This window comes from Urocitellus parryii, chromosome 9 (genome assembly GCF_045843805.1).
Source record: "Urocitellus parryii isolate mUroPar1 chromosome 9, mUroPar1.hap1, whole genome shotgun sequence".
NCBI lineage: Eukaryota > Metazoa > Chordata > Mammalia > Rodentia > Sciuridae > Urocitellus > Urocitellus parryii.
Window position 1 is genome coordinate 14,352,462 of NC_135539.1, and position 25,136 is coordinate 14,377,597.

The window sequence follows — 25,136 nt, forward strand, 5'->3', positions numbered from 1 at the left end:
GGGAATGGAAAGGTATCATACCTTTACTGCCCCTACACTGGATGATTCGGTCATTCGGCTGTCCTGTATGTTGTGGCACATTTAGCAGCATCCCTCCCTCTACCCACTAGACACCAGTAGCAGATGACCTACCCAGTCAAGATGACCACAGATATCCCCAGACTACACCTGGGATGTCCCCTGAGAGTGGGAAATTGCCCCCAGTTGAGAACCAGTTTTAAGGTCACTGAAACAAGACTACTTCTTTTCATCTTTGCTTTCTATTTATTTGTCCTTGTTCTGATTTCTCACTTAGTTGGAACTTGTCTTAACTTACATGATGATGTTTGCTCCTTGTCTCCTCCCTTCCCTTTTCAAAACACCTGCTACTTTCCTGACACTCTGGGTCAACCCATCTACAGTCCCCCTGTTCCAAAGTCAGAAAGAGAAAGGGAAGACAAATTCCTTTCTTATTGTTTCCACACAGAGATCTGGTCCTAAAACCCAGGCAAAGCCAAAGAATTGTAAAGCAAAGCAGGGATTACTTTCTTGGACTCCGTCCTTATCTTTCTTTGTGTCTGTGCTGTGTAGGCTACACCTGGGCTTTACTCAGAGGAAGCTGAAGCTCAGAGAAAACAAGTGACATGTCCAAGGCCACACAGCTGGGGAATGCTGGAAATGGTTCTAGACACCAGTTCCTGTGACTTCTAATCTGGTATTTCTTCTCCACGATGGGTCTCCTCCCCTTTCTTTGTGGGAGGAACCAAAGCCCTATTTGGTCCATCAACTAGGGCTGACTAAATGCAGCTGAGGACCCTTATCTGGCCTTGTGAAGAGAGGCAGACTAGCCATTCCAGTTAATGGTTAATCAAGATCCAGATGTGGTCATCATCCTAACGAGGCCCCTGGGAGACAACCAACATGAACATGCACAGAGAGAATAATTTTAAAAGGCAGGTGCCAACCAGACAAACACCAGACAAGGAGTCACAAAGTCCAGTCTCCATGCCCACTGGCTGTGTGGCCAAGGCCAAGTCACCTGACAGGCCTCAGGTCACCATCTGCCCATATCATAGAGTTGTTGGTATAATTAAATAAGACAAAATACTTGCAATGTGCCTTAAGAACAACCTAGGACATGACTTCAAATGCAAATGACCATACAAAGGAGGGAATCCATGAAAGTATATCAGGAGCTGACCTCACCCAAATATACCAGAGAAGCTCATTAGTTATGAGCTGTGACAAGGGTACATTAACTATGGTGTAAGCAGGACACAGGGGACATCACAACTCACTAATACATGACTGGATACCTGGACATGAAATCAGGTTACATGCCTGCTATAGTCTGCTGGTGCTGTCCCTCCAAATTCATATGTTGGAACCTAATACCCAATGCGATAGACTTTACAAGAAATTGGGACTTTGGGAAGTGGTTAATTAATGAGGGTTATCATGAATGGAATTTGTGTCCCTTATAAAAGAAGTTCGAGGGAGCTCACTACTCACCCTATATGTGAGGATGTAGCCCAAACATGCCATCCCTGGGCCCTCCCCAGATGCTGAATCAGCCAGTGCTTAGATTTTGGATTCCCCAGCCTCCAGAAATGAAAGCAATAAATTCCTGTTGTGCATAAATTACTCAGTCTAAGGTATTTTGTTTTAGCAACAGGAAGCTACAAAGACAATGCTTTATCTGATAATTCTTATAGTAACTTGAATCTCCCAGCTACCATCGTTCTTCCCATTTTGCAGATAAGGAGGCTAAGGCTCACAGTGTTCAACAATGTGGCCAAAGCATTGCCCTTTCTAGATTTGGCACACCTGAGCACATTTAGGTGGAAAAAGGAAGAGTAGCTGTATATTTGTCTGCCTAGTCTCTGTCTCCTTATATGAGTGAATATTTTAGGCAGTAAAGGGTAAGGGTTCAGGTTTGGAATCTATTTGCCTGGGTTAAAATCTTGGTTCTATCAATTACTAGCTGTTACTGATGGCTAGTCACTTTGCAGCTTCATCTGTAAAATGAAAAGAGAATTGTTTAGAATACTAGGATGTTGTGAAGGATAAATTTGTTAATGTATGTAAATGCTTGGTGCAGCCTAAGTGTTCAACAGCTTGTGTCTTTTGGAAACATCTTATTGAGGGAAAATTTAACAAAATACAGGTGTCCTTCAGTATCAGCAGAGAATGGATTTTGGGATCTCCAGTGGATAACAAAATTCAAGGATGCTCCAAGTCTCATGATTAATCCCACTCCTTGCAACCAGTTGCATTCAGTCATACCTGACCATTGTTCATGAGGCATGTTGTGTTTTGTCTTACTTAATTATACCAACAACTGATATATGCAATGGAATTTGCATATAGCCCCCCATACCCCTATAGACCTTAAATCATCTCTAGATTTCTTCTAATGCCTAATACAATGCGAATGGTATGTCATTAGTTGTTTTATTGTTTAGGGAATATTGACAAGGAAAAATGTCTGTACATGTTCAGTACCAACACAAATTTTCTTCTGAATATTTTCAGCTCATAGTTATTTGAATCTATAGATGGGGAGCCATGGTTACTGAGGGCTAACTACAATCTAAGCTTGTAGGAATGTATGTCTTTAGACCTGATCCTTAATGTGGGACAGTAATAGTGGTGTTGGAGGTGGAAGGCATCAGAGCACTCAGATGGCAGAGAGACTTGGCTGGGAAGCCCCTGGGTTGAACCTGTCTGCTACAGAATTGGGGAGGAGTTCCAAGAGTCCAGCAAGCACCAGTATTGCCCAGAGCTGTCCATCATGCACTGAGGGCAACATGCATGATTTCAAAGTTTCTAGTAGCCACATTTTTAAAAAAATGGATGAGATTAATATCAGGAATTTATTTAACTCACTATAGCCAAAATTATTACCATTTCAACATATGGTCAATATTAAAAATTGTTAGCTATTTTTGCATTCTCTTTTTCTTAACAAGTCTTTGAAATCCAGGCTGTACTTACAACTTTCAGCACATTGAACTCAGACTGGCTACATTTCAAGGGCTTATCTGTCACTTGTAGCTAGTGGTTCCTGCCCTGGGCAGTGCTGACCTGGTGGATTTGGAAAAACCAAGATGGTGGTGCCCATCTGCAGAATTTGATTCAGCAGGTTGTGGTGGAGCCTGAGTGTGTGCATTTCTAGCTAGTTCTAACTAGTTCCTAGGTGACACTGATGCAATGGCTCTGTGTCCCACACTTTGAGAACCACAGGTATCCCATCAGACCTGAACCCAGCTGCCTAACAGTGTCTCCAGTCCCAGCAGTACGAATTTTTTCCGTTCATCACCTGAACGAAGTGTGGAAAAGCAAACAGGGCCTTGAGAACCTTTAGTTTTTTTTTTTTTTTTTTAAAGTGCAATTCAAATAGTACAAATTCTCACAATGAAATTCCACAGGCGTTTGGAGAAGGAGAAAAAGCTAGTAAAGAGATCTCTTATTGGTCACATTTTATGGGATTTTAGAGCTCAGAAGGCCACTCTCAGTCCATTGTCATTTGTTTAAAGAAGAGGAAACTGAGGCCAGGAAGCTGCATGATTTTGCCCCAAAGTCACTGATCGTTGGGTTTGAAGTTCATGTTCAATGGCAAAAAAAACTTTTTTTTCTTTTAAATTTTCCTTTGAAATAACATCCCTGACAATTTTCTAGATATTTCTAGCAACAGTTCTGCAGCTAGAGATGCAAGCTTCACTAGTACTAAGTCAGCTAGCCATCTCAGACTACTAGCAATCTTAAATCACTCTAAGCTACAAGGAGAAAACAAAAAGACTAATATGAGGCCAATCACATCAATGTGGGAACTTACAGATACGTGGAACAAAAACCTTGCAGAAGGAAGGAATGAGCCTTACTTTTCAACGTATTTGCCGAATCCATATTCCAGCATATTTAAGAGGCAGGTTGTTTCCGTGGGCTTTATTTCATAGCCAACAATCTCACTGATCTGCAAAGAAAAGGAGACAAGTGTCTTCATCCAAGCTGGCACCTTTCTATAGGACCTTCTGTGGTGGTGGAAATGTCCTTCGCTAAATAAAGGGAGAAAGTCATGAATCCATGGGACAGGCAGACTCCCACATTCTGTGACCTGGGGATGCCGGGAAGGAGGAGGGACTCCCCCTTCAAAATGCCTCCCTTTTTATGCCCAGCATGCTTTTTGGAAATCCTTCTCGTATAAATGCTACCCCAGGATTACCTTGTAAGTGCAAATATCCCCAAGAAGGGACATAATTGAAGACTCTGGTGGCATTTGAACACTTCTCAGAGGCTGAAATATCTGGGTAGTGTGAGGGACTTGTGCACTGGAAGGAAGATGGAGGCTGGTCGGGGGAAGAGACTCTATGAAAAACCTCACCTACTATTCAATTGTGTCTCTGTCCAGCCCCCAGAGGACTAAAGAAAGCCAGAGAAAGAAGCGGTATGGGAGCCATGTCACACTATCACCTATCCCTGGGTCCCTGGTGTCTCTGGCATTTGGTAGGCACAGGTAAGTATTTATGGAGTGAAAACATCAATGGACCAGCTAACTCAAATGGCTTCCAATCTGGGTTCTGAGGCCACCTGGAGGGCTGCTAAGGTAATGGAAATAAAGAGAGGAACCAATAATTATTGAGGGCTTATTATGTAGCAGCCCCTATTTCTGGCTGTATGCACTTATTCAATTTGCACAGCATAATGAGGAAGATACTTGTGTATTATTATTCCCATTTTACATATAAAAATCTGAGACAAAGAAATTAATTATCTTGTCCAATAACACCCAGCTAATCAATGGCAGAATTGGGACTTGAATCCAATCCTGACTCCAAAGCTCTTATCCATCAAACTCTATCCTGTCTCTCACAGGTCTTCCTATGTACAGTTGTGCAAGTTATATACTGCAGAACTCTAGAAAGCACAGTTCATGCTGTAGTACACAAAAATAGCATTTCCTAGAGTTAGTGTAATAGACAACCTACCCTGGTGACCCTGTTTTCGTTATTCTCTTACATCTCTGAAAGAGTAGCTCAGAGTAACACAATATCTATGAGACCAAAGGACATAGCTATGTAAAGCACTTGGCATAGTGCTTGGTCCATAGAAAGAACTCAGAGATTGGTAATTTTATTTTTTAATTGCTTTTGTTGATTTTAAAGATTGACAAACATCTAGTTCTCTAATTCTAAAAGCCTAGATCTACACTGACCAGTGTGTAGCCATTAGCCCTTTGTGGCTTTTGCGTACTTTAAATGTGGCTAAAGTGCAAAGTATAAAAATATGCCATATTACAAATATTTCACATTAACATTATTATATTAATATGTAAATGATAACATTTGGGGTATACTTGGTTAATTTTTAAAAAATTTTTTGCTAGGAATTGAACCCAGGGGTGCTTTTACCCTGAGTTATATCTCCAGCCCTTTTTATTTTTCATTTTGAGGCAAGGTCTTGCTAAGTGGCCCAGACTGGTCTCAAACTTGTGATCTTCCTACCTTACTCTCCCAAGTTGCTGAGAACAGAAGCATGTGCTTTTTTAAAAAATACATTCATAAAATTTATTTTGCCTGTATCCTTTTTTTAAATATGGCTACTAGAAACTAAAATTTATGTATAGCTTATGTTTTCTTTCCTTCTGTTGGACAGCACTGTTCTAGTCTGAGTGCCAGCTTTGGTATAGAATAGTGCAATTCCTTCCCAAGGTCAAATGTTATCTTGTTCCATCTTGTTTTAAACCACAGAAGCAACTCTTTTGTTGACATTTGTAGAGTCTATGTCCCACTAGTTTTTCCTGCTTAAATGCTGATGAGTGACCAGGAAACACAGCACAGCCACTCTGTGGTTCTAGAAGATCTCTCTAGCGTTGGAGCTGCAAACAGTTTCACCTGCAGAACCTCCTGCCAGAGCCAGGATCTGTACAAATACATCTCCTGAGTTAGGCATCAAGGAAGACAATGGCTTCCCCAGGCCTGGAGCCGTCACTGGGATGGGACACTGGTCCAACCTACAAAACTTGAAGACATGGGCTCTTGAGTGGAGGTGGCCCTGAGTGCACCTGGAGACCTTGTCCTTTCTGAGCCCACCTTTTCCTGCTCAGCCCACTGGGCTTCCACCTTTGAGGCTCATAGCTCAGGAGTCACCTTCCTGGGGCCACACTTCACTTTTCCCTATGGTTTACTGCCCCCTACTGCCATCCCCCTTCCTCTGCCTGACATTTCTTGCCCTCTTTTTATCTTTATAGTTGAGCCGAACAGAATTCTCATTTCCTCCTTGTGCCCCAACTAGCTATGTGACAAATGACTTAATCTCTCCAATCTCAGTTTTCTCATCTGTGAAATGGAGATAATAATAGTCACTACTTCAAAGGTTTGTGTGAGGATAAAATGGGAGAATCCAAATAATGTAAGCAACAGAGCATCCACAATGCAGCTGTTACTGGATATGTTTTCACTATTATTGCCATTATTGGACTCTAATTCCAAGGAACAATTTTTTCCCAAGCTGCTTATGTAAGACTTTTAAAAAATATTTTGATTAGTTGTTCATGGACCTTTATTTTATTTACTTATTTATATGTGGCACTGAGAATCAAACCCAGTGCCTTCCACATGCTAACAAGTGCTAGACCACTGAGCCACAACCCCAGCCCAATATATAAATCTTTAAATGAGAATTAAGAGTGGCTGGGTTTTTTAAAGTTCCCCCAGTAAGAAAAGTGTCATCACAGAGGGAGCACCAACTGGGAGGGAATGGAGGCCTCCCCAAGAGTGTTCTTTAAAGGTTCTCTATGAGGTCACTTTTGATAATGCCATCTCACAGAGAAACTTGGCACTAACAGAGGTCACCTGTCCATCCAACCTCTGTAACCCCAAGCAGGTCTAAGTTCTAGCTCAGCTGGGTGCATAGGGAGAGGAGCCCTGTGGCACCAAGTGAGGACAGCTACTCTTTGCAGATCCCCTGCAGGGGCATTCCAAGGCCATGAGTCCACACATGACCTTTCCCATGCCTTTCTTAGGTCTTTAGTCTCAAAGCTTTCAGAGAAACTGAAAGTAGCTCCTCGCTACAGAAGAAGCCTGAACCTTTCATGTATCAAGACCCTCATGGAGGGACCAAAACGTTCCTAACCACTGGGATCAGGAGTTCATCCCCCTAAAGGTAATGCATGTGACATCAGATTGAGTTCTTCCAGGGACAAGGTCCTCAGTCTTGTCCATGATTCTGAGAGAGGGAATTTCGGGTCAAATCAGAGAAGTGCTTTCCATGGGAAGTCAGTCTCTACCTCCACAGGGAGCAATTTCCTGAAAAGGACTTTTCAAGGCCATTGCTAGCCCTTGAGGATGGTGATTATTTTAGAAACACAGTGAGTTTTGCTTTTTGGCTTAATGCTCACACCACACTTATCAACCTCACACTTGATTGCTTATAAAAATCCTAGCTATTTTTATGAAGAATATTTATTATTCTCATTCATAGGCTCAAAGGGCTGCAAGAGGAGTGCAAAATTACTTCTGAATATGGGCTGTTTGACCATGAAACTGCACTCCAAAGTCAGCCTGAGCAGGAATCAAGCAATTCTTTTTAGTGTATGCTAGGTCAAGGAACAAACCATCTTTAATTTAATAATACTCTAATCACTAGTTAGGACCTCCAGTAAAGCAGACAAGGAGACCCTTTGTAGCCACTGGCTCGAATAATATTCAAGAAACCAGCAACAGGTCCCAAGGGAAGGCTCAACCTGATCTTGAGGCAGGAAGTTCATTCTATATCCCACCCATTCCCTTTCTTCCAGGGCTATCATCTCCACTCCCTTGGTCTCAAGTAGATTCTCCTTTCAGCAAGGAGAAGCTCAACACAGCCATGTTTCCTGCCTCCCAAAGGGCCACAGGGACCAGGCAAGGGCTGGGCCAGTGGGGCGGGCAATGATAAGAACCTGCTGCCAGTGCCGATCTTTCATTCCCGGGTTGCAGGCAATGATGAGAATAGGAATGTGCTGCTTGAACTTTTCGATCTTTATCTTGACATTCTCTGCTAAGCGTTTGGGTGCAGGCACATCTGCAAAGGTTTTGATCAATTTATATGTCGTCCTCCACATGTTCCCTATCTCCTCTGCGATTTCCTCAGCATTCAGTAAATAGAGGGGGCCTGAAACAGAAAAGATGGGGTGAGGGAAGAAGGGTCAGTCCATGAAGTAGATGTTTGTCCTGTCTGCCTTTAACTCCCTGAACTTAGGATTGAGCCAGTCAACAGGACATTGGAACACACATGGGTTCTGGGGTGAAACCTCCAGGTAGCCAGTCTAACTTGCTCTGTTATCAAACTTGTCTAAGCCTTGACAGTATTGCCTGCAATACAGGGGTGATAATGGACACTGTGATGAATGATTGGGAAAGTGACACAAGACAACATGAGTGACTCCCGTCACACCTGGCACGTAACAAATGTACAGCGAAGGCAGCTGTTATGATTTTCAAGTGCTCTCCTAGTAGCATTAAGAGGAGTTCCAACTTGCTGTGAAATAACAGGGAATGCAGGTGAACAGGGTATGGCAGCCCTCTGTGTAGTTCTGGCAATTTCTATATAAACTTGAAATTATTATTATTATTTTTTTTATTGGTCGTTCATAACATTACATAGTTCTTAATACATCATATTACATGGTTTGATTCAAGTGGATTATGAACTCCCGCTTTTACCCCGTATACAAATTGCTGTATCACATCAGTTACCCTTCCATTGATTGACATATTGCCTTTCTAGTGTCTGATGTATTCTGCTGTCCGTCCTATTGTCTACTATCCCCCCTCCCCTCCCCTCCCCTCCCCTCCCCTTTTCTCTCTCTACCCCTTCTACTGTAAATCATGTCTTCCATTTGTATTCTCTTGACTTACCCCTCCTTACCTCTTATATGACATTTTGTATAACCCTGAGGATCACCTTCCATTTCCATGCAATTTCCCTTCTCACTCCCTTTCCCTCCCACCTCTCATCCCTGTTTACTGTAAATATTCTTCTCAAGCTCTTCGTCCCTACCCTGTCCTTGTTTACACCCCTTATATCAAAGGAGTCATTTGGTATTTGTTTTTTAAAGATTGACTAGCTTCACTTAGCATAATCTGCTCTAATGCCATCCATTTCCCTCCAAATTCTATAATTTTGTCATTTTTTTAATGCAGAGTAATACTCCATAGTGTATAAATGCCACATTTTTTTTATCCATTCATCTATTGAAGGGCATCTAGGCTGGTTCCACAGTCTTGCTATCGTGAATTGAGCTGCTATGAACATCGATGTTGCAGTGTCCCTGTAGCATGCTCTTGTTAGGGCTTTAGGGAATAGACCGAGAAGGGGAATAGCTGGGTCAAATGGTGGTTCCATTCCCAGCTTTCCGAGAAATCTCCATACTGCTTTCCAAATTGGCTGCACCAATTTGCAGTCCCACCAGCAATGAACAAGAGTGCCCTTTTCCCCGCATCCTCTCCAGCACTTATTGTTGTTTGACTTCCTAATGGCTGCCAGCCTTACTGGAGTGAGATGGTATCTTAGGGTAGTTTTGATTTGCATTTCTCTGACTGCTAGCGATGGTGAGCATTTTTTCATGTACTTGTTGATTGATTGTATGTCCTCCTCTGAGAAGTGTCTGTTCAGGTCCTTGGCCCATTTATTGATTGGGTTATTTGTTATCTTATTGTCTAATTTTTTGAGTTCTTTGTATATTCTGGTTATTAGGGCTCTATCTGAAGTGTGTGGAGTAAAGATTTGTTCCCAGGATGTAGGCTCCCTATTTATCTCTCTTATTGTTTCTTTTGCTGAGAAAAAACTTTTTAGTTTGAGTAAGTCCCATTTGTTGATTCTATTTGTTAACTCTAGCGCTATGGGTGTCCTATTGAGGAATTTGGAGCCCGATCCCACAGCGTGTAGATCATAACCAACTTTTTCTTCTATCAGATGCCGTGTCTCTGATTTAATATCAAGCTCCTTGATCCATTTTGAGTTAACTTTTGTGCACGGCGAGAGATAGGGATTCAGATTCATTTTGGTGCAAATGGATTTCCAGTTTTCCCAGCACCATTTGTTGAAGATGCTATCCTTCCTCCATTGCATGCTTTTAGCCCCTTTATCAAAAATAAGATAGTTGTAGTTTTGTGGATTGGTTACTGTGTCCTCTATTCTGTACCATTGGTCCACCCGCCTGTTTTGGTACCAGTACCATGCTGTTTTTGTTACTATTGCTCTGTAGTATAGTTTGAAGTCTGGTATCGCTATACCGCCTGATTCACACTTCCTGCTTAGTATTGTTTTTGCTATTCTGGGTCTTTTATTATTCCATATGAATTTCATGATTCTTTTATCTATTTCTACAAGATATGCTGTTGGGATTTTGATTGGCATTGCATTGAACTTATAGAGAACTTTTGGTAATATCGCCATTTTGATGATGTTAGTTCTGCCTATCCATGAGCAGGGTATGTTTTTCCATCTTCTAAGGTCTTCTTCTATGTCTTTCTTTAGGGTTCTGTAATTTTCATTGTATAAATCTTTCACCTCTTTTGTTAGGTTGATTCCCAAGTATTTTATTTTTTGGGGGGATATTGTGAATGGAGTAGTTGTCCTCATTTCCGTTTCAGAGGATTTGTCGCTGATATACAGGAATGCCTTTGATTTATGCGTGTTGATCTTATATCCTGCCACTTTGCTGAATTCATTTATTAGCTCTAATAGCTTCTTTGTAGACCCTTTTGGGTCTGCTAGGTATAGAATCATATCATCTGCAAATAGTGATAATTTAAGTTCTTCTTTTCCTATTTTTATGCCTTTAATTTCTTTTGACTGTCTAATTGCTCTGGCCAGTGTTTCGAGGACTATGTTGAACAGAAGTGGTGAGAGAGGGCATCCCTGTCTTGTACCAGATCTTAGAGGGAATGCCTTCAATTTTTCTCCATTCAGAATGATGCTGGCCTGTGGCTTATCATAGATTGCTTTTACAATGTTGAGGTATGATCCTGTTATCCCTAATTTTTCTAGCGTTTTGAACATAAAGGGATGCTGTACTTTGTCGAATGCTTTTTCTGCATCTATTGAGATGATCATATGGTTCTTATTTTTAAGTCTACTGATGTGGTGAATAACGTTTATTGATTTCCGTATATTAAACCAGCCTTGCATCCCAGGAATGAATCCTACTTGATCATGATGTATAATTTTTTTGATATGTATTTGAATCCGATTTGCCAGAATTTTATTGAGGATTTTTGCGTCAAGGTTCATTAGAGATATTGGTCTGTAGTTTTCCTTCTTTGATGTGTCTTTGTCTGGTTTCGGAATCAGGGTGATGTTGGCCTCGTAGAATGAATTTGGAAGTTCTCCCTCTTTTTCTATTTCCTGAAATAGCTTGAAAAGTATTGGTGTTAGTTCCTCTTTAAAGGTTTTGTAAAACTCTGCTGTATACCCATCCGGTCCTGGGCTTTTCTTAGTTGGTAGTCTTTTGATGGTTTCTTCTATTTCCTCTATTGTTATTGGTCTGTTTAGGTTGTCTATATCCTCCTGGCTCAATCTGGGCAGATCATAGGACTCAAGGAATTTATCAATGCCTTCACTATCTTCTATTTTATTGGAGTATAAGGATTCAAAGTAATTTCTGATTATCTTCTGTATTTCTGAAGTGTCTGTTGTGATATTGCCTTTTTCATCCCGTATGCTAGTAATTTGGGTTCTCTCTCTTCTTCTCTTCGTTAGCATGGCTAAGGGTCTGTCAATTTTATTTATTTTTTCAAAGAACCAGCTTTTAGTTTTGTCAATTTTTTCAATTGTTTCTTTTGTTTCAATTTCATTAATTTCAGCTCTGATTTTAATTATTTCTTGCCTTCTACTTCTTTTGCTGTTGTTTTGCTCTTCTTTTTCTAGGATTTTGAGATGAAGTATGAGATCATTTATTTGTTGGTTTTTTCTTTTTTTGAGGAATGAACTCCAAGCAATGAATTTTCCTCTTAGAACTGCTTTCAATGTGTCCCATAGGTTCCGATATGTTGTGTCTGTGTTTTCATTTAACTCTAGGAATTTTTTAATTTCCTCCTTGATGTCTTCTAAAACCCATTGATCACTCAGCAACCTATTGTTCATTCTCCAGGTGATGCTTGCTTTTTCCTTTCTTCTTTTATCATTGATTTTCAGTTTCATTCCATTATGATCAGATAAGATGCATGGTATTATCTCTACCCCTTTGTATTGTCTAAGAGTTGCCCTGTGACATAGTATATGGTCTATTTTTGAGAAGGTTCCATGTGCTGCTGAGAAAAAAGTGTAGCTACTTGATGTTGGGTGGTATAGTCTATATATGTCAATTAAGTCTAGGTTGTTAATTGTGTTATTGAGTTCTATAGTTTCCTTATTTAACTTTTGTTTGGAAGATCTGTCCAGTGGTGAGAGAGGTGTGTTGAAGTCTCCCATGATTATTGTATGTTGGTCTATTAGACTCTTGAACTTGAGAAGAGTTTGCTTGATGAATACAGCTGCACCATTATTTGGGGCATATATATTTATGATTGTTATGTCTTGTTGGTGTATGGTTCCCTTGAGCAGTATGAAGTGTCCTTCTATATCCCTTTTGATTAGCTTTGGCTTGAAATCTATTTTATTAGATATGAGTATGGACACTCCTGCTTGTTTCCGCGGTCCATATGAGTGATATGATTTTTCCCAACCTTTCACCTTCAGTCTATGTATATCTTTTCCTATCAAATGCGTCTCCTGTAGACAGCATATTGTTGGGTCTTGTTTTTTGATCCATTCTACTAGCCTGTGTCTCTTAATTGGTGAGTTTAAGCCATTAACATTTAGGGTTATTATTGAGATATGGTTTGTTCTTCTATCCATATTTGTTTATTGATGTTACTAAACCTGATTTGTTATCCTCTTTGACTACTTTCCCCCCTTTACTGTCCTTCCTCCCATTGTTGGTTTTCAATGTTGTTTTCCATTTCCTCTTCCTGTAATGTTTTGCCAAGGATTTTTTGAAGAGATGGTTTTCTAGCTGCGAATTCTTTTAACTTTTGTTTATTGTGGAAGGTTTTAATTTCATCTTCTAACCTGAAGCTTAATTTCGCCGGATACACGATTCTTGGTTGGAGCCCATTGTCTTTCAGTGTTTGAAATATGTTATTCCAGGATCTTCTAGCTTTCAGAGTCTGTGTTGAGAGATCAGCTGTTATCCTGATTGGTTTACCCCTAAATGTAATCTGCTTTCTTTCTCTTGCAGCTTTTAAAATTCTCTCCTTATTCTGTATGTTGGACATCTTCATTATAATGTGTCTAGGTGTGGATCTCTTATGATTTTGCACATTCGGCGTCCTGTAGGCTTCTAGGATTTGGGATTCTGTCTCAATCTTCAATTCTGGGAAGTTTTCTCGTATTATTTCACTGAATAGACTGTTTATTCCTTTGGAATGGAGTTCTGTGCCTTCCTGTATCCCAATGACTCTTAAATTTGGTCTTTTGATATTGTCCCATAATTCTTGGATGTTCTGCTCATGGTTTCTTAGCAGACTTGCTGAGCTGTCTATGTTCTTTTCCAGTTGAAATACTTTGTCTTCATTGTCTGATGTTCTCTCTTCTAAGTGATCTACTCTGCTGGTAGTATTCTCAATTGAGTTTTTAAGTTGGTTTATTGTTTCCTGCATTTCTAGAATTTCAATTTGTTTGTTTTTTATTACCTCTATCTCCCTGTGAAATTGATCTTTTACTTCCTGGATTTGTTTGTCAATGTGATCTTTCATTGTCTGATTTTGCTGTCTCATGTCTTCCTTGAGACTCCAGATCATCTGAAGCATATATATCCTGAACTCTTTATCTGATATTCCATCTGTTGCAGCTATTACCTCTTCTAAAGTTGAGTTGACCTGCATTGCTTGTGGTCCTTTCTTTCCTTGTCTTTTCATACTGCTCGCGTTTCTTTCTGCTTGGTGCAACTGTTGTGTTTTGAAATTTACCCCCTATTTATTTATGTTGCTCTTGTATACTTGAAAAGTCTCCCTTGCAGGTGCGGGCGGCGGCTGTGCCCCTACTCCAATTGGGGTGACGTGTCTACCACGCTGGCGGCTCTCTGGGCCTGTTCCGGGAGTGGAAGGCGGCTCTGCTCTGTCCCTATTCCAATTGGGGTGTCGTGACTACAATGCTGGCAGGTCGCTGGGCCTGTTCCGGGCGTGGGCGGTGGGCTTGGCTGGCGGGATTCCACCTAATGGCAGTCCCTAACCTCCCTGCTTGCTAATTAATGGCTTCTCTGAGGCGCCACGCCTTCTGTAGCTGCGGGGCAGGCCGCGCGAATCAGTTGGCCTGGATCTCCGTGGTCCTGCTGCTGGCTGTTTTGATGTTGCAAACTGTTGGAGAGTGGTGGTGTATTCTTCAGCTTTCCCGGATGGTGGCCGCTGACTGCCTGGATGGAGTGTCCGCTGTTTTGATGTTGCACTCTGAAGGAGAGTGGCGGTGTATCCTTCAGCTTTCCCGGATGGTGGCCGCTGACTGCCTCGGCGGAGTGTCCACTGTGGGGGATGGGACTGTACCGCTTCCTTCCCCTTCTGAGAACCCGTGCTCGGCCCAAGGGTCCGTGTGGGCTTGGCTGGTGGGATTCCACCTAATGGCCTTCCCTAACCTCCCTGCTTGCCAATTAATGGCTTCACTGAGGCGCCACGCCTTCTGTAGCCGCAGGGCAGGCCACGCGAATCAGTTGGCCTGGATCTCCGGGGCCCTGCTGCAGGCTGCTCAACTTGAAATTATTTATAAAACAAAGAATGATACCTTCTTTAAAAAAAAAGTGCTTCAGAGCATTAATTTCCTTCTCCATCTTTATTTTTGTAGGGAATCTTTAGCACTTGGATTCCACAGTCAGCCAAAATCTGAGCATGCTGCTGGGTCCCCCTGGACATTTCAAATTAGCATTAACACTTACATCATGATGTTGCTAACTTACTCAAAACCATGTTTCTTTCAGGATTGCCTGGACTAAATGTAGCTTCGTTTATTCAACAGGCTTCATCTATTCAACATTTTTATTGAGTAATCAAAAATTAAAACTAAAAAAAAGAAACAGACATGTGGGTACCATCTGTGCACCAGAAACATTGTAGGTGCTGGTTTAGAACAGAAAAGCACCTACATGAAAGGAGTAGCTTCTGCCTAGGAGGGATTGGCCGAATTACCAGTGAATTTACAAGTAGGATGAATAAACTAGGTGTTTTTTTGTTTGTTTGTTTTTTTGGGTTTTTTTACCGGGCCACAGTTCCCCCTCAACTGCTGAGTCAGGCACAGAGGACGTGAAATATTTGGATTCTCTGCTAGGAATCAGGCTAAGGGCAGACAGCATCTTGTCTGAAGCTCTTTTCCTGGGTGTTTATGAAGCAAGGAATCTGACTTCTCAATAAACATTCAACTTCAATTGTAATTAAGGGAAAGAATACTTTTTAAAAATAAACATAGCATTTTAAATATCAAGTTGGCAAAAAAAATTTTCAAAGCTATTCATTCATTACTAGGTTTGTTGGGTACTCTTAAAAATGCAATTAGAAGAATGAATTAAAATGTATAGAAGAATGAATTAAAATGTATAACTTTTCTGGAAGGCAATAACTAAAGTATTCTTTTAAATCTTAACAATTTTGATAATATACCATCTGATCTAGCCATTTCACATTCAGGAATTCATCCTAAGAAAACCATCCTTGTGGTGTCCAGAAAACACGCAGTAAAGACCTTAATCTTAGTTGTATTTATAATACTGAATCATCAGAAATAAGCTAAGGGTCCCCAATTTTATCCTCTGCTCATTCATGCCTTTAATTATCATCTGCACATCAATTACTCCCTATAAACCACTCCACCAAACCCATCTCCTAAAGTCCATCCCGAGTTAATATTTCTGTTACAGTTTAGATATTAGGTGTCTCCCAGAGCTCATGTGTGAGATAATGCAGGTGATAATGCAGGAGTTTAGAGGTGAAATGATTGGGTTATGAAAGCCTGACCCAATCAGTGAGTTAATCTCCTCAGGGATTAACTGAGTGGTAACTGAAGGCAGTAGGTATGTGGCTGAAGGGGTGTGCCTTTGGGGTATATATTTTGTATGTGATGAATGGAGTATCTCTCTCTCCTTCCTGGTGTGATGTCTCAAGCCACTTTTCTCCATTACATCTTTCTGCCATGATGTCCTGCCTCTCCTGGGTCCCTGAAGAACAGAGTTGTCCAACCATGGATTGGGACCTCTGAAACCATGAGCCCCCAAATAAACTTGACCTCCTTAAAATCATTCTTGGCAGGTATTTTGGTCACAGCAACTAAAAAGTAACTAAAACCATTTCCATTTGGATGTTTTCAGATATATCAAAATCAATGTATTCAAGTGTAATTTTTCCCTAACAAATTTGTCACTTCTCTGCTCAGTGAAGGCAAAGCCTACCAAATTGCCTGAGCTAGTAATTTGGAAGTCACCTTGGGTTCTCCCCTCTTCCTCCCTGCCCCTTACTCCATATCAGCTCAATCATGAAGTCTTATTGCTTCTACCTTCTCCATTCCACCCTACCTCCAGAGGCTAGAGGAAAAGGTGGCTTATGGTCAATGGCACACTGGCTCTTCTGCCACCTCATCCTCCCTGCTTCTGCCTCTCTCTGGTCCCTGGCTCTGGGCACTGCCCATCCTATCTGCTCTGGCAACAGTTCTGGCACTTAGAGCCACACTTTCCTTTGTTATCATGTCAGAAAATGTTGACTGTGGCTGTTTTAACCTGGAGTGTCAGAATTTGATAAAAAGTCCAGCCAGAATATGAATAGCAGACCTTGTTTATTTGTTTCCTATTTTTTCCTTTTTTTGTACTGGAGATTGAACCAAGGGCACTTTACCACTGAGATATGTTCTCAGTCCTTTTTACTTTTTGGGACAGGGTCTCACCAAGTTATCTAGGCTGGCCTCAAACTTGCCATCCTCTAGCCTCAGCCCTCTGAATCGCTGGGATTACAGGTGCGCACCACTGCACCTAGCATTAGACCTTATTTCAGAACTGCTTGAAAGGGGAACCCCCTTCCCCATCCCCATTCTGTCCCTGTGGAGTGAGAACATGCCATACCATTCATCCATTCCTCGGACTTGGTGCTGAACTCGTAGGCCATCACCCACAGCTGCTCGTAAGGTACTTTGTTGCTTATCAAGGTTTGCAGAAGGGGGAATGAACTCTTCTCCTTTTCCAACAGCTCTTCCTCTTTATTGATCAACTGCAGGACAAAAGGGGGTTCTGTCTATCAGGGAGGTGGTTCCCTGAACCCTAAAAGCCTCCAGGGAAAGTTCCTTAGCACACTGAAAACCCAGTGGAGGAAGATGCTCCCTCACCTAAGAGTAAAAAGAAAATAAGATACAGACTGCAGCAAGAAGGTCCCTCTACTACCTTCAAGGGCCAGGGTAGCCAAGATCCAGCTGGTAGATACTACAGGAAATTTGCTGCTTGATCCATCACCTTTGTTTCCAATGTACCATGTCCTGGCCTTTTTTCCTAATGTCTGACATGCTTTAGTGGTTTATAAGACTGTTTCCAGGCCTTCCTAGGTGGACTTGCCTCAGAGAACTTTAATGGCTAAAAAAACTTACCAGTTGACCTTTTGAGGAAAGTTACTTTAGTGTCTTCAAGTTTTAGTCTCCCACTTCAAATAGGGATAAACGGGGATAACGAGCCCCAGGAGTTTGCTGCAGACATTAAATGAGATATCATACACAGGAGCCCTTTACATGTCACTGAGCACATAATAAATGCTCAACACGTGTAAGCAATTACCCCCATTATTATACCTTCTTTGTGTAAGCATATGGCTTACAAAAAAAAAAAAATCTGTTGTAGGCGTGTAGAAAAACATAGTTGAAAGTACCAATGAAAGAACTAGTCAATTAATCAATCAATACTATCCACCTGAGAGATGTCATTGGGAAAATATAAAACCAAGAACCAGAATCACCAGAGTCACAAGTCCCCATTCTATGATCCCAAACCTCAAATTCTATCAGCGCCTGATCCAAGTTCTTTGAAAGCTCATGAAGCTTTTCAACGTTGTTCTTCATTTCCTCTGTAGTCATCACTTCACGCTTCCTAAAGCCTTCCAGTTCCTTGCCGTAGCCTTCCAGTCTAGACTCAAATTCTGAGCACCTGAAAGTAAAAGCCCAGTCACATCTTCCATTTAGTGATCTTTCATTGCTCACTCTGGGAAGAAGTTGATCTGGCATCTGCAGATCCCCCCACTCCTCTTTCTCTCTCTCTACTTCTCTATTTATCTAAAAATAAATGAAGAAGAAAAAATAAATTAAACTACCTATAATTCCACCTACAAGATATGGATCAGCTGTGAACCTGTGATTAAACATTTTCGTATGTTTTCCTGTACAGGTAAACAGGTAAATATGAAAATGTATGTATGCACCTATTGCTTTTCATTTGGATATTATTTAAATATTTATTATTGAGTACTGAATACATTCCATAACTGGTCTAAGCATCACAAATAAATCTGAGAAGTATGTTATTAAGCTATCTTCATGGAACACATATTTTAATCGTGGGAGACCTAGACGATAAACATGGATGGATGAATGGATAGATGGATCCACAGGAGGATAAAGGTGAAATGAGATATTCCTGATAGTGATAAATACTCTAAAGAAAACAAAACACAGTGGTTAGTGGATCAGTTGGTGGAGGGCTATTTCAGCTAGGGGGATTGGGGCAGCTGTGGGCAGGGAGCATTTACAGAGATTTATCTACTTCATCCATAGGATCAACAAAGCAAATCTCAAACTTGCTTCTCCTTTTTCTTAATCAGGTAGAATAACACTGTGCTTCATGGACAGGGTCTGGAGCCAGACAGGCTTGGTTCAGATGCTTATACTGCCACTTCATAGCTATGTAGACCAGGGCAAGACACTTAAACTCTCCATGCCTCCAAGATAGAAAACAGAGAGAGAAAAAGGTTTTACTTAATAGTAACTTAATATAAAACACTCAGAATTGAACCTGCTACAGAACAACCACTATACAAGTTCTCACTCACTGGAATGTAAATCTATGAAAACAGCTTTTGCCTCCTTAATTCCTTGTTGTATTCCCAGCACTTGGCAGAGAGAACTGACACGCGGCACACAATCAATATCCGTTGAATAAACAAGGGGAGGTGCCATGGAGAACAGCTTCAGTGACACTCCATAAATTTGGCTATTATCTTAAAAATATTTAATTCTGTTATGGCAGTTTTAATGTTCTTTTTTTTCCTCCTTAGGAGCATGAGAGTTATTTTCAAGTGATTTGAGTGATTTGATTTGGATTTATTTCTAATTGCACTGCGTGGGAAGCAGCCTAAGGATCCCCACCTCCTGGTGTTCTTACCCTGTGTAATAACTCACTTCTTACAGACAGATATGGCAAAAGGGATGGGGTGTCGCTTCCAAGATTAGCTCACAGGAAGACTGACTTCTATCTTGCTTTCTCATTCTTTCTCTTGGTCTCTTTCTCTCTTGTTCTGAAGGAAAACAGCTGCTGTGCTCTGAGCTAGCCTGGGGAGAAGCCCTGTGGCAAGGAATAGATGGCGGTTTCTGGCCAACAGCCCATGAGGAACTGAATCCTACAATATCATGTGAGTAGGTCCAGAAAGAGGTCCTCCCTAGCTAAGCCCTCAGATGAGGGCACAGCCTTGGCTCAGACCCTGACACCAACTCCAAGGGAGACCTTGAGCCACAGGCATATAGTTAAGCTGCACTTGGATTTATAATCCAGATTCTATGAGATAATCATTTTTTAATTATTCTAATCTGTTATGTTTTGATATACCTCAATAGATAACTAATGTACATTATTATATAATTTCTTCTTAGAATTTTTTAAGCCCATATGTATATACACATCAATTTGCATATATGTATATAAATGTATATGGGTGTATGTATGTATATTCGAATTTCTATACAATAGTTCACTCAGGAAATTAGGTCAAGTAAATGAGTTGTACTTGTGGGACCACCTGGAGTCCAACGAAGGATAATAGAAAAATTTAAAGATGGTGGATTGGCCAGAATTCTGGCAGGAAATGGGATTATCTCTGATGTTCTAAGATACTTCAACAAAGGAACTACCTACAGAGGTAAAATACTGGTACCGTTAAAAGAACAGTACATAGTAGGCACCCAGAGACCTTCCTTCGAGGGGAACCCTTATGATCCCTAGGCATGAGGGGATAAGGAGAATTGAAACCCTAGAGCAACTGGCATTGCCACCCAGAGCCCCAGGGCCAAGCAGAAAGGGAAAGGAGAAAAGGGCCCACAATCCCTCTCCAGCCTCCGTGGGAGTCTCCAGTGGCAGGATCCCACGGATGAGGGAACTGGAGGCCACAGTCTGGATGTCAGCCTCTCAGACAGAGCAGGAGGAGAATGGACAGCAGGGTGAGGTGGGGGCAGCTCAAGGAGAATAACTGGCACGGAAGCCAAAAATTAATGAGGGTTGGAAAAGCGAGTTCAAGCTTCTTGGAGAGGAAACAGGATTGTTTTCATAGAAGACAGATGAAACATGAATATTACTCAGCCCTCCTCCCAGGACGCCCTCAAGGTTAGTTCAAAATTATGGACAGGATGGATGTCTAAGGTCAGCAAGGAGAGGGCTGGGCCAGGGCTGCTTGGTAAGCCTCTTCCAGATGGCTCTTCTGTGGCCTCTACTGCTGAGCCCAGGAACCAGATTCCAGGATCAAGCTGAGAGCCCTCAGAAAGGAGAAGCCCGGCTCTCTTCTCCTCTCACCATAAGTGACAGCTGCTCCCACTTTCCCCAGGGTCCATCCTCACTCCTCTTAAGTCCAACAGCACTTCTGCCTCCAGGGTAGTGCATCCTAAAGTACACCTTCAAGGAGGCAGCAGTCTGGAAGTTCAAAAGCATTCTTCACCCAAAGGGGTCATTGTTAAAAGCGAGGGGGAAGCTGACAGCATTGATGCCCACCATGCACTAGAAACCAACCAGCACACTCTGAGCTCATCTCATTTCATCCTTGAACCCAATGTTTGGCTGCAGTGTTATCCCACCCTCCAGATGAGGGATACTGAGGTTCAGAGAGATGATGGAACTTGCTTCTGTGCATCTATCTAACTAACAAAATGGTTTTGCTTTGTGGTTAGGCATAAAAGTCAGTTCCACAGGGAAGGCTGTGTATGTGCGTAGGTGTGGGGCATTATCCGGGAACCCTTTGTACTCTTTGCTCAGTTTTGCAGCAGATCTAAAACTGCATTGAAACATAGTCTATGAATTGAGAAATATATCTCTTCCACCCATCAGGCTAAGTTCCAGGCTCTGGAGACAGTATTCATGTAGGTAAGGAGAAGGTTGTAAGAGAGAAAACAAAAAGACATTTTTATACCCCCTGGGGAATAGATCTAGGTCTTCTTTTCAAGGTAGGAGATAAACGGGTTTCTCCTCAGGCCAAACTTTCATTCTGTGTAGAGTCTGTCTGTCTGCCTCTCTCATGATCCCGTGGGCTGAACCCCAGGCCTCGCACATCCTAGACAAGTGCTCTATCATTGAGCTACACCCCCAGCCTGAAGTCTACTTTTATCCACCCCTTTCCTTTCTTGAAAGTATTTACAGGGATTATAGCAGTGAAGTTGGGCAGTGGGAATCTCATGTGTGAAGAAGACAGGGTAATTGGCATGAATCTGTAGTTCATGGTCCAAATGTTACAAGCTGGTGTGTGTGTGTGTGTGTGTGTGTGTGTGTGTGTGTGTCTATCATGTGAAAAACACTTGGCTCCCTTGACTTCACATTGTTAGATTTTTCAGTATGTCTGTATTTTCTCTGTCGCTGGATTAAAATCTTTATTTAATGGCCAAACACATGCATGTCTAGAATAGAACCCATCACATAGTAAAGATCCACAATAAATTCCCATTGACACAGAGTGAATGAAAAAAATGATTATAGCCACATTAGCACTGAACAAGACCAGCTGCAAAACAGTCAATTTCTCAGCCCCCTGCCGTGCCTTTATGTCTCCTGTCTTGATACCACACAGATCTGTGGTCTCCAACGCCAGGCTGACACTTCTGCTGTTGCTATTGTGGAAGCCGTTATTACACGTCACTATTTTTGCCTATTTCTCTCTGCTCTGCCAAATTCCAGTTATTCAAAACAGGGAGGAAAGACATTGGCAGGGGTTACTACAGTGAAGCAGGATTAAAGAGAACACCCCTCAGTGGGAAGCCAAAGGAAATTCCTTCTCCACCAACTATCTTGAGTCTTTACCCACTCACTGCTATGGGATGGCGGGTGCTCTATGCAGCACTGGGAACCTGCAGAAGTGTTATGAAGTCTGGTCTCATTTCCAAAACAACCCCAGACTCTCCCTGTACCTTTTAATCAGGTCCATTTCTGCCTGATCTCTCTTGTTAAGGAGCAGGTTTCGGCTGTTTTCAAAAATATCTTCAATCTGATCTGGCCAGAGGAACAGAGTGCTGTTCAGTTTGATATCTTCTTCTGCAAAACAAAGACAGAGTGCTTCAGGACACTGCCTAGCATGTGGGGAATTAGTTCAGCAAGTCAAAAGTTCAACCAAAGCCAGTGGAGGGTGGCAATGAATGAATGGACCTGTGATGGATGAATGCTAGCCAACATCTATTAAGCACTTACTAAGGGCCGGGCTAGAAAGTAGATAATATTATCATCTTCATTTTTTACAGATAGGAGACAAAATGGTTAAACCAAATGGTCAAGGTTACACTGCTAGAGGTCAGCAGAGCAGAATTTGAATCCAGATCTAATAATCCCCAAAGTCTATGTTCTAACTACTCTGTTTTATTGGCTAAGTAGAATCAGAAACCTGGGTTGAATTCCACATTTCGAACCATTTACTTCATCTGAATTTTAGTTTCCCTTTGGTTAAATGGCTGTAATGGTATTAAAGCCAAATGCCCTGCCATCATGGTTCCGTCAAATTAAATGCACTGGGTTTCCTTGTAACTTTTGGAGGCAGAGACAATGAGAGAGCCCAGGGTCCAGGGCACAGCTCATGAATGTATGCATGGAATTAGGGAACCCCTTTCCACTTCCAGTACCCATCTTGCTCTCCTGTCAACAGCCCCCGCACTCCTCATACACACTGTGAACACCAGGTAACACGCAGGTGTTCTCAGGTGGAAAAGGGCTCTTGGAGAGCATTCAACTTTTCCCTCAGGGCTTAGTCCTTACTTCAAAACTGTAACTTGACCAAGAAGCCTTCAGGGGTTTTGAACCTTTCTTTCCTTTTTAAGATATGCAGAAGCATAAAGGAAAATAACCTGGTACTCTCAAAGGTGGGACTGTATTAAGATTACAGAAAAGTAAAATCTAAGGAGTCTGCATTTGGAATTGACATTTCCAGAAATATCAGACACAAGATGCCCAAGACAGGCATCTGACAGCTACATGTCAAGGTTCTAGATGCATTTTCCTTTTGTCTAACAAGATTCCTTTTGTGTGAATCAAATCCCCACAGGTAGGAGTATGGAATTAGTGCCTCCATCTCATGAGGACAGCTGAAAAGCAGCTCTTCTAATATTTGGAGGTAGGATTCCCATATCCTTTTCCCCCTCCAGCTTCTTACTCCTAAAAAATATAAGTTATTTTATCTTATATGTACATGTGAAAATGTAAATATACATATGCATGTGTGGCCCTGGACTTACGGGGCAAATCTGCATAGTCCATCAGGAACTCCAGCCGCTCACTTGCATCTCTAAGTTGTCTCCTGAGTTTGAACACAGTGACATCACTGGATTTCTTTAAGAATTCAATGAGAAGTACCAGCTCCTTAGTGTTGGCAGGAATCTCACTGACTCTTTCTGCTATGGTGTTGTACTGATTACAAATGCTACAGAAAAAGAAATGGCTGCCATCACCATCACCATCATCACCACCACCACGATCGTCATTGACATCAAAAATGTCTTCTTGTAAGACCTGTCATGCTAAGCAGACATGATCCTTATTTAGAGACTACACCATTGTTTTCCAACTTTTCTCTACCTGCAAACCCTTGCTGGATAATATTCACATGCACACCACACTTCAGGGATAGTAACAATGGTAATGGTTTTGTGTAATGACAGGTACTAAGCTCTTACAAGGTTCCATGCTCCATGCTAACCATTTATATATATATTAATTATTTAATAATTATAAAAGGTAGGTACTATTATTATCTACATTTGATGATGGAAGAAAGTCAATCTGAGTAACTTCATCCAAAGCAACACAGTTGCTAAGTATCAGATCCAAGATCTAAATTTTGGTTAATTGACTCTAAAGCTCATAATCTTAATGAATAAACCATACCAATTCTCATGAGTAGACCAAAACAGTAAGAATATCACCACAACCAACAACTTCTCACATTTTATGGTAAAATGGAGCACCAAGTTAATTCATAATCACCATCTTAACAGTATACCAGCAAGTTTATTCTCATATAATGGACCTGAATTCTCTGTCATCCTCACTCTGGGGCAGAAAACACTTGAATCAGAACTTCAGCCTGGTCACTGCTGGAAGGCACAAGTTCTGGTTTTTGATTCTCTGGGTTAATGTAAAATATTATTGCTGTTTACACAGAATGATGATACCTGGAATTGGTCTCCCGATTTACATCCACTTGGTATTGAATCAAACGGTCTTTGAGATTTTGGGCTCTCTCACAGAGATCATAATTTAGGGTCACGGTGTCAAGACAGAACATGGCTAAAGGCACAGTAATGTGCATGGATGCAATTTCACTTCTCCGCTTTTTTATGCCATTAATGTTCTGCAGAAAGGAGCACATTCAGCAGCTTGATTTGACTTTGAGCTTCTTACCCATTTGCCCCCAGCCTCCTCCGGGGCAAACACCAGCCCAATACTGAGACCTATAAACCCTAATGAAACATGATGACTACTCTTTGGATTGACTGTAGCACATATCACTAAGGAATGAAGTAGCAAGAGGGGTTCCTACCGTCACAAAATCATCAATGTCTTGATTTTCTTTCAGGAAAGCAGTGATGTTTTGTTCTGCTGTGTTATCCAATAGATCATTGTACTTTTTGTATACATTTAAATATCTTCCATGTTGAAGAACATAAAATCAAACACA

The 25,136-nt window shown here is 41.5% G+C and overlaps 1 protein-coding gene across 1 annotated transcript in view; it reads right to left on the reverse strand.

Annotated features, from left to right (window-relative positions):
• Positions 1–25,136, reverse strand: part of Dnah3 (dynein axonemal heavy chain 3) — a 155,250-nt gene that overhangs the window by 101,778 nt on the left and 28,336 nt on the right. The window contains exons 12-19 of the mRNA XM_077802616.1: positions 24,999–25,104; positions 24,631–24,809; positions 23,695–23,879; positions 22,384–22,507; positions 18,004–18,157; positions 17,093–17,237; positions 7,919–8,130; positions 3,864–3,955 (exon numbers count right to left, since the gene is read on the reverse strand). Of these exons, the coding sequence (XP_077658742.1) occupies positions 3,864–3,955; positions 7,919–8,130; positions 17,093–17,237; positions 18,004–18,157; positions 22,384–22,507; positions 23,695–23,879; positions 24,631–24,809; positions 24,999–25,104 (1,197 nt within the window). The remainder of the gene's footprint in view (positions 1–3,863; positions 3,956–7,918; positions 8,131–17,092; positions 17,238–18,003; positions 18,158–22,383; positions 22,508–23,694; positions 23,880–24,630; positions 24,810–24,998; positions 25,105–25,136) is intronic.